Below are 10,338 nucleotides of genomic sequence, written 5' to 3'. Positions count from 1 at the left end.
GAGAGAGAGAGAGAGAGAGAGAGAGAGAGAGAGAGAGAGAGAGAGAGAGAGAGAGAGAGAGAGAGAGAGAGAGAGAGAGAGAGAGAGAGAGAGAGAGAGAGAGAGAGAGAGAGAGAGAGAGAGAGAGAGAGAGAGAGAGAGAGAGAGAGATGAGAGAGAGAGAGAGAGAGAGAGAGAGAGAGAGAGAGAGAGAGAGAGAGAGAGAGAGAGAGAGAGAGAGAGAGCTCTGTTTTCAGCCTGAGTCTATTTAATTTATTGTTTTGGTTGTGTGTGATTTAATTAATTTATTATAATTTAATTAATTTGTTTATTTATTATACATAATTTATATATTTGAATATTATTTCACATTTCATTTGCAATGTTTAATGTTCAATAAAAAGTTCTGTTTGAAAGGATATACTTGAATTATTATTATATATTATCATTATGGCAGTGGTCAAAAATGGTCTTACAATAATAATTTCCAGGAAAATGTATCGTCCAACTAAATTAATTATCGTGATAGGCCTAATTCCGGTTCTGATTCCAGATCTGCTTTTCTGTTCGTTGAGAGGGTAAAAATAAGTCCCATAACCAATTTCACATTTAGTCAAATCTGTATTCATATTGTTTCATTTGCTTGCTGTTATTGAATAACATTATATAAATATCATATCTGCATTGTTTTTTGCAATCACAAGTTAGTTGTAAGTGGTGCAATTTGAGAATTTACAATTCCCCAGTCTCTGGAACCTCATGTCCTCACAACTCTCATTAATATTGGTACTGGACTGGACAATTTTTATTTGTTCTTATCAAGCTTTGCTTCCCAACCAGCACTGTGCTCGCTACATTTCCGTCCTGCCCCCGCCTAACAGTAGAGAAAGCGGCGAGATGCATTTCTTTAGGAATCGATAAGCAGAACCAAATTTTACATTTCTAAACTATACCGATGGAATCTCAATTTTGGAACCCAACCCTACGTATGACTGTAAACTCAAAGCAAGAACCCTGAAGTTGCCTCTCGAATACTGCTTCATAGTAGAGGCCTCATATGACCTACAGAGTTAAACAACTCAAGCCCCGCCTATGGCTGCCAACAGCCTACCAAGATACATAGACCATACTACAGGATTAGAGTAACATTTCTTGATCTAATAATATAACGGCCTATAATAATATAATGGCTCTGCCTCTTAAGCTTGGAAGAGTTTCATTTTTATAAACTTTAATACAAAAAACAAACACCCTATCTTATTATTGCGTCTGCAAATAAACTTGATGTTACTCACAGTCTGTTCACACACAGCTTGCCTGATAAAGAGGAGTGAAGCAGACAGAAGCGAACTGTCTGTTTGTCGCGTAGTGACGTGTCTTCACAGCATCTAGTGTTCAAAAAGTCAACTTTGCAGATGGTTCAGCTCTTGCAGAAGAATAAACTAACAGTATATTGTACATGAACTTAGTCTGAATTGGAATCAAGTTGTTAGCTTTTCTCCTTGTTAACTGTTGTTGTTAGATAAAATAAATAGTGTGGTTGAGATTCTTGCTTCTCCTAGATATTGAAGTCATTCCCTGATGGATTTGTAGTATAATTCCATGTGTCTTTTCTTATTCAGGTGGCAGAAAAGCGTAACCATTCTTCAGAAAGATCTGGAACAGCAGCACACAGCAGTGATGACCAACCAGCAGCTCCCGTCAGCAGCGTTAACGGCCTCCAAACAGATAACCAGCTACCTGTCGGCTTCAACAAGGAAGTGAACTTGGCCTCTCCTGAAACGCAGGGAGATAGAACTGACTCTGAGCTACAAAAAAAAGCCTGTTGAGCAGGAATCAGAGCAGGATACTCTGATTCGCCAGCTGCAGCAGCTTGAATCAAAGGAAGCGGGTTCGATTCCAGCTGTTGGCATGGCAGCCAAACAGAGCCAGTCACCTGCTGTAGCCCAGAGCCAGGGCAGCTGTTACGGAGAGGAGAAGCAAGACCAGTCCAAGGAGGACCCCCCTCTGGATATAAAACAACAGGAAGGTCAGTTAAGGAGGTTTGGAGAATCAAGAATGCATTATTTAGAGCGAAGGCCGCACAGTTAACATTTTAATGTTATCCAAATTGCAATATGGACGTGTGCAATATCGAAATCTCAGTAAAGGCAAAATATGTGAACATATCTGAATTAAGTATTGTGGTGTTGCAGAGAAGCCACAGCCTATATAGATGACTCCCTTTTTAAAGGGGACCTATCATGCAAAATGCGACTCGTGTACATCTTTTATACATGAATATGTATACCCGGTGTGTCAGGGAACTCACAAAGTGTCAGAAAATACAACCCTCTCTCTTTTCCTCTATACCCAAATCTCTAAAAAAAGGGGCTGTAACGGATCTGATACAGACTGATCCAGATTTTAATTATTTTCTACGTCACAAAAGGGGTGCTCCGCTTAGTGGTCAATTCTCCACCTATCAGGGGAATGTGGGGTTGAGGTAAGTGGCGCTGTAGTCTGACACAAAAGCAGTGAAGAAGACTTCCCTTGCATGGTTGCCATTGTTGCCCTTCTGTTTATTCTCCGCTGTGGCTCTTTTTCTCCATCCCCGAGGCAAGCGTTTGCGCCTCCTGCTTTAAAACAAATGAATAATGACTCATAATATATAAAAATAACACCTTCACGCCGATCTAGATCCCTCCGCTTCGGGCTCCTGATCAGCCTGTCGGTGATCTTTTCCCCATAATGACCGCGTCGCTGCACATTATCCCGCTTATCACACGGCCACATTCCCAACAAAGTAACGATATGACTTCCAATATTAATTGAAATGCTTTTATGGATTTAGAAAAGGATTTTATTGATTAAAAAAAATAGTTGTATTGATTTAAATTGACATGCATCCGCTAAGAAAAATAGTCCGTTGTTACTGTTTTAACTAACGTAGCAACGGCAGGAACTGCTTCGATAGCGTTTTTGAGGAGCTTTATGATTACAGATTTGAAAACATCGTTGCTTGCTTTAAAAGTAGCACAATTCATTATGTCAAACCTTGGAAAGTATCTAGATATCCCTGCCCTAATGCCAAAGTAACTGGCAACTGAATATGTGTCGCCGTTTGATGTCTATGTCTGGACCGCTGCGTAAAAAGGAGGGTTTCTGCCCCATTACTTCTCTTCTTACTTCTATAAGAATAAAACACGGAGGACGGAGATCTCTTTTTGTCCCCCTCTTCTCCTCGCTGCAGCCCAGCAGCTGATCTCAAAGCACTCCCCTCTCCTGCAGGTGGGCGTGGTCAGCTGCACCTCACAGAATCAGCTCCCTGCAAAAACAGCGCTGAAAAGAGCAAATAGAGCGAAATGAAGCATGGCTAAAATGCAGGATCTGTTTGGTATTTTGAAAAAAAACTATATTTATATACTTTTATATAGGTATGGCCCTACAATATATTGTTCAAATATAGCATGATATGTCCCCTTTAAGCCACAGGAAACTGCAGGTTTTGACACCTGCACATAGTTTGATTATTACATTATCCATCAAAATGTTACTTAATTATAGAGATGTAACGATATATATCGAATATCGCGATATCGCGGTAAATAGATGTCTCAATACCGCCGTGAGACTGACAAAATATACCGCGATTTATTTTTATTTTTTATAATTAAAAAAAAAAAAAACTTTATTTAACCAGATGTTCCCATTGAGATCATCTATCTCTTTTTCAAGGGAGACCTGTCCAAAATGTCAACAAGTAGGTTACAACATAAACATAAAACAACAGATAACACAAAAGGACATCGTATTTACAGGGCTACATGTGTACACACCTAGAGACATTGACAAGTACCAACAGTATATTTGTATCTCGCCCTCTCAATAAGCCTCACCTTCTTGGCAAAAACTGTATTGTTTTTGAAGTGGTGGAGAGTAAATGCACAGTTTGACCCACTGCTTTCACCCATGGCCAAAGCATATCTCTCTGTCCCAGATTAACATCAGTACCAAGCAAGAGAGTTTTTTCCACAGCAGGGGACATTGTAAACGCCCAAACATCCCAGCTTCTACCTGGAAATGTGGACATGCTCATATTCCTAAAAGATAACCTTGATGATGCTGAGTGAGTGAGTTAGTGAGTAAGAGTTGAGTTACTTGAAAAACTAAAGTGAAACTTGATTTATTCTATTGCTGGGTCTGATTATTATATTGTTGACACTTTAAAATACTACTATCCTACTAAAATACTGTACAAATCAGATGTATTATTTAATAAATTTAAAAAAAGAAAAAAAAAAGTCCTTTATTTTTTAATATCGCGGTAAATATCGTACGTGAGTTTTTGGTATCGTTACATCCCTACTTAATTAGTTAAAAAAAAGTCCTTCCTGTACATCATTGATGAAGTTATTACATTATTGGGTTTTATTAGATTAAAGTTAAAGAGCAACTTGCAGGGTTTTTTTTTTTACTACATTTATGCTTAACCTTGCCTGAAAATTACAATTAAAAATGTTAATGCAGGATTTGATATGTTTTACAAGACATAAGGGCAGGAATTCAGAGGAAAAGGAGCCGTTTTGAGCTCTGCTACTAAAAACTGCTTTTTTTTAACGCGTCATATTACGTCACATGGGGGAGTTAACTTTCTCGGACTCGTTCTCTGCCCAATCCGCGATAGTAGTTTGTAGTTGGTTTGAGCGGTTGTGACTTAGTGAGCTGGTATTTTTTCGGTAATTTTACATTGCATTTCACCATTTGTAATCATAGTCAATCAATCAATCAATCAATGTTTCTTTATATAGCCCAATATCACAAATGTTACCTTTGTCTCAGTGGACTTCACAGTTTGTACAGAATATCAGTATGAAAATACGACACCCTCTGTCCTTAGACCCTCACATCGTACAAGGAAAAACTTCCAGAGAAAACCCACAGTTTAAAGGGGAACATGGGAGAAACCTCAGGGAGAGCAACAGAGGAGGGATCCCTCTCCCAGGACGGACAGACGTGCAATAGATGCCGTTTGGAAATGCATGTGTGTATAATAGGAAGATGAATCCACGAGGATATCCATCCAGGACTTATGATCCAGGACCACAGCCACGACTCAAGATCCAGGACTCGCGATCCATGACACAGGACCGCAGGATCATCCATGACTCCGGATCCCGGCGTATATAGACACCAAAAAGAAAGAAAGTTGGGGAAGCTGGGTTAATCGGAACATGAGATTACACAGGTATAGACAGAGAGAAGGAAGAAGTAAGATGTCCCCCGACAAACTAAGCCTATATCAGCAAAACTAGGGGCTGAATCTAATCAGCCCTAACTATAAGCTTTATCAAAAAGGAAGGTCTTAAGAGCACTCTTAAAAACGGATAGGGTGTCTGCCGCCCGAACACAAACTGGAAGCTGATTCCACAAAAGTGGAGCTTGATAAGAAAAGGCTCTGGCTCCCATTGTACTTTTAGAGACTCTAGGAACAACCAACAACCCTGCATTCTTGGAACGCAATGCCCTAGTAGGACAGTAGGGTATAATGAGTTCTTTAAGGTAAGATGGCGCCTGCCCATTAAGGGCTTTGTAGGCGAGAAGAAGAATTTTAAATTCTATCCTATGTTCTATAGGGAGCCAGTGTAAGGCAGCCAGAACAGGAGTAATGTGGTCCCTTTTCCTAACTCTGGTTAGTACACGAGCTGCAGCATTTTGAATCAACTGAAGCGACTTGACTGACTTCTTGGTACACCCTGATAATAAGGAGTTACAATAATCCAGTCTTGAAGTAACAAATGCATGGACTAGTTTCTCTGCATCGTTTTGAGGCAAGATATGCCTGATTTTTGCAATGTTACGTAGATGGAAGTAGGCGGTCCTTGAAATTGATTTTATGTGAGCTTGTGTTTGTGCAGGTTGCACAAACTCAAGCCTGTCAGGACATCGAGTCCACAGTTTCCCTCACGGGAAAAGGACCGGAGCTAGCATTCGTTCCTGGGTGCGTTGTGCATCCACCTCCCTGCAGCACATACTCCGTCTCCACAGCTTTATCAAGAAACCGTATTACATCTCTCTCCCCCCCTTCGCTGCTCTCTCTCCCCTCCGGTACACGGCACCGTAAGACGTAGTGTGTGGAGTTGCATTAGGTAACGCTGTGGTGGCTGTACTGCTCCAGCCGTCTCCTTTGAGTTTGTTTGTTTCCCCCTGTCTGTGTTGTTTGTGTGTGCGTGGTGGCTGTCACTCCTGGCTCCCGGCTCAACCTCCACTCACCTGCTGCAATCAGCTGTGCACCCTCCCCGACTACACACCTGCTTTCCATCAAGCCATTTACAACGGCATATCAACGGAGGCTCCACAACCATTCTCCGCCATATCGTCAAGTATCAGCCTTATCTCCCCTCCGGTCAGCACCGTAGTGTGGAGTTGCATTAAGTAACGCGAGATACGGCTGATACTTGCGCATTAGTTTCTGTTATGGATCAGTATCAACAGTCCTGCCAGTAACGTTACTATATTATCAATAGTACTTTAGTTATAGCCTGATATATGATTGCTAACTTTACAATGTTGTGATGTGACTGACGTTAGCCAGCATGCTAACGCCGGTCACTCACCAAGACAGCTGCTCTGTTGTTCACTGGTTGTCCACACACCAAAGCTCCATTTCTCTCCGATGGCCGTTATTTTTTCTAATCCTTGGCTGCTCCTGGTCTCTTGGACGCCTAGCAGGCTCATAATTATAATCATATGCATTCGAATATATATTTTCAACCTCTTCTGTGTCAAAACTAGCATTGTGATCCATGTTTATTCATACGTTAGACCGGCCGCTCTCCCCCTTCCCCCATGTTACGTCACACGCGGGAGGTCACGTGCAGAGGCTTTTTTATGCGGAAGTGAAAATGTCTTACTAAAACGACGCCAGATGTCACTGTAGTGTATATTTCTGTATTTTTTTGGGAAAATCTAGTGTATTCATCATTTTCCTACACATTTATTCACTGGTGTCTCTAACATGCAAGTTGCTCTTTAAATGTCAAATTGCATTACTTTTTAAGGAAATTACAATATTGCTTGCTGCATACCCCTGCATTGTGACAAATCCTGTGTGTGCATACAACATAGATCAAGCAATAACAAAGTACTGTTTGTACACATCCAAGGTTGTTTTTCTCTTCAGATTGTGAGCATTGATTTATTGAGCAGGTAAATATGAGTTTGTTTCTACCTTCAATATTTCCCTGCAGTCGCAGAGCCCATGGTCAACCTCCAGGTTTTGAAGAATGACTCATACGAGAAGGGCACCGACCTGATGGTGGTGAATGTTTACACAAAGGGGATCTGCAGGGACACGGCCAGGGTCATCTTTAGGGAACAGGACTTCACCCTCATCTTCCAGACAAGGTAGGCAACGGGAACAGCTAAACACAAACAATAGTTAAAGGATAGCATTAATGTATTCAACCAGAGAATTATCTTTCTGTTTCTTCCTTTCACAGTGATACTAACTTTCTGAAGCTACATCCAAACTGTGGACCAAACACAGTGTTCAAGTGGCAAGTCAAACTCAGGTCAGTGTTGCACTCAATGTAGTCAGTCACGTTTTGGGGGAAAATAAACTCTTGTGCCTCGCTTAACTGAAAAGGTGCTCTGTTGTCTCAAGAGGACAGCAATGTCAAAGAACTGAATCAAGAAAATGGCAAGATCTGGTGTAAAACAGTTTTTTTTTCTGGGAAACTTTGTTAGCATCTTCATCAAACAGTGGCAATGCACAAGTGCTGCATCAGGTCAAACACATGATATAGATAGGATGGCATAAACTGACTTAAATTTTTATTGCCTCAAATACTCAGCCCAATTACAATTGTAGAGACTAGGGGTGGGCGATATGACGATATATATCGTCGAGACGATATTAGGTCTCCACGATATGCCTTTTCAGAGACATCATATCTATCGTGATACAGAGAGTCACTCAGTCATAGAATGTGCACTCACTGTGAGTGCTGCGAGTGCACCAGGGTAGGATTTTCATGACGGCCATGCCGTCATTGCCCTTCGGTCTCGCCGTGAAGCCCCGAAAATAAATATACGGCCTCCATGGCCTGTGTGCCCCTGATACTGTTAAAATCTTGAAGTTGCTTTAAAAGCGTCAAAACAGTGCTTTCTAAACTGCATTATGCTGCGTTCACAACGTACGCGATGCGAATATTTTCATCGCTCTAATCGCTGGAGTTTCACCGTGGCTGTCAGCTGTGTTTACTCCTGCCACTCAAACAGGATGCGCTGGAGAGGGGGCGGGGCTTATATCCATGCAAATACTGTGGTGGAAACCAACTACGACAAAATTAACCTATTTTACCGTGATTAAATTGTAATACATGTTTCAAAATGATGCCGAAGTAACTACATACTGATAACGGTTAGTAAAAAACCAAGCTGTCTAGACACGATTCAGACAGTATTGCACTTCATTTATTGTCTTGGTTGATTCTGTTGGCTTATATTTTATTTTATCAATAATGTATTTATATTGTTTTTCCCTTTTGAAACAGATGTTCAGTTAGTCTTTGATTGCACTTCAAGTCTACATTTTAATTGTTTGGCACTGACTTTTCCTCATTGATGTTTTATGTTTTACTTAGTTATGTTTTACTCTCCTTTTCATGTTTATTGATGTTACATCACTGCTAGTGCTACCTAAAACAGAAAGTGAATTTTTATACTGAGAAACTGCCTTGAATATTTAATTTTATTTAGCAAAAGAGTGCACTTTACTTGGTGAAGAAACAAGTGTTAACGTTTGTTGTGTAGGGTGTAGGCCTACCTACTTGAACACTGAGGAAGCCATATCAAAATTCCTGTTGAATTGTTCATTCAGGGATTCATCGCAGAATTAAAACCAGATTGAAATGGTATTTTGGTCTGTTACTCCTTTTTATTTTAGTTTGTTTTACCTTGTAGTTGGTTGTACTGTTAAGTAACTTGAAAAATAACCATAATAACCCACATGAAAAAATATGGTGATAAATATCAGCTATCGTGATACTGCTTGAAAAATATTGTGATATTATATTTTTCAATATCGCCCACCCCTAGTAGAGACCATATATAATTACTCTCCCTGCATCTTAGTACTGAAGTACCTTGAGGTTTTTCCAATATCAAATCACAAGAAAGTCTATTCCCACTCAAAAGAAATAAACAAGCTAGTTGATATACTATCCCAATTTTCTTTGATGTATTTAATTCATTATATAAAGGTTAATAATATAAACCTCAGACTGTATTGGATAAAACAGATCTAACAGATGGGTTTGACTGTAGCCTCATGCCTCTTTAATCTGACCTGTCAACATTTGCCCCCCCCCGTGCCTCAGGAACCTGATCCAGCCCGAGCAGTGCAGCTACTCCTTCACCCCGTCCCGACTGGACATCAGCCTGAAGAAGAGGCACAGCCAGCGCTGGGGGGGTCTGGAGGCCCCCGCCACTCAAGGTGTGCTGCCAGTCTTCTACTCGTTAGCAGTATGCGGTTATAGATCTAGGATGTTGCATGTGTGGTGAAATGATATACGTGTTAATTATAAATATGCTTGTTACACTCTCGATGTCGATCACAACCATGCGTTTGAAAACACATTATTTTAAAGTCAACATACCTTTTATACCCCTTGGCAACTCCTTTTTTGATTTTGACATAGACTTGTTTGCCTCACACAGACAGGTGGCCCCTATTTAAATATTGAGCAAATGTATGTCTGCTGTAGCGTGGCTCTCTCAATGACAGGAATGTGAACCCTGTAACTTAGCTAGTAAATGGATACGGGGGCCAGTTCATCCTGCGAAGCCTTGGTGCCCTTGAGAGACCATTGGATTAGATTTCCGTTTGTTTTACAAGTCCATAATATCCTAATTGCTTCCCAATAAAGTCCTTGGAATTTTCCGGGACATAACCCTTCAAATTGCTTCATACTACATAATAAAACAGGCAGTGTCAATTAGTACATAAAGATCAGCAGGTTATTCAAAATCTATGTAAACACACAATTGTATTAAAGCAAGTATTTGTAGAATTACTGAAGCCAAGACGGGTGAGAGAAAATGAAATCTGAGGAAGTCTTCTCTCCTGTGGGCTCAAACGTTGTAAAATTAGGAATAGCCAAAATAATATCAATACAAAAAAAATCTGTTTTCTCCCTCTTTTTTTTCTTTAACCTTGTTTTTAGTTTTTACCTGCTTCTTAAGTCATACACAAAATAGAGGAAAATAAAACATGATAATTAATAGTCCGGGAGCCGTGGGGTTGAACCTTGTTTCACCTGATAATGTTTTTTTCTTGTAGATTGGGGGTACCTCTTCAAAATCCAAGAGGGTGCC

General features: G+C 40.4%; 1 protein-coding gene across 1 annotated transcript in view; it reads left to right on the top strand.

Moving 5' to 3' along the window:
* Positions 1–10,338, top strand: part of usp19 (ubiquitin specific peptidase 19) — a 57,627-nt gene that overhangs the window by 11,917 nt on the left and 35,372 nt on the right. The window contains 5 exon segments of the mRNA XM_079676945.1: positions 1,602–1,787; positions 1,789–2,008; positions 7,209–7,365; positions 7,461–7,532; positions 9,342–9,457. Of these exon segments, the coding sequence (XP_079533071.1) occupies positions 1,602–1,787; positions 1,789–2,008; positions 7,209–7,365; positions 7,461–7,532; positions 9,342–9,457 (751 nt within the window).

Source organism: Notothenia rossii (assembly GCF_949606895.1).
Source record: "Notothenia rossii genome assembly, chromosome: 4".
NCBI lineage: Eukaryota > Metazoa > Chordata > Actinopteri > Perciformes > Nototheniidae > Notothenia > Notothenia rossii.
Note: the sequence above shows the minus strand (reverse complement) of the source record. Positions and strands in the feature narration are given on the sequence as shown.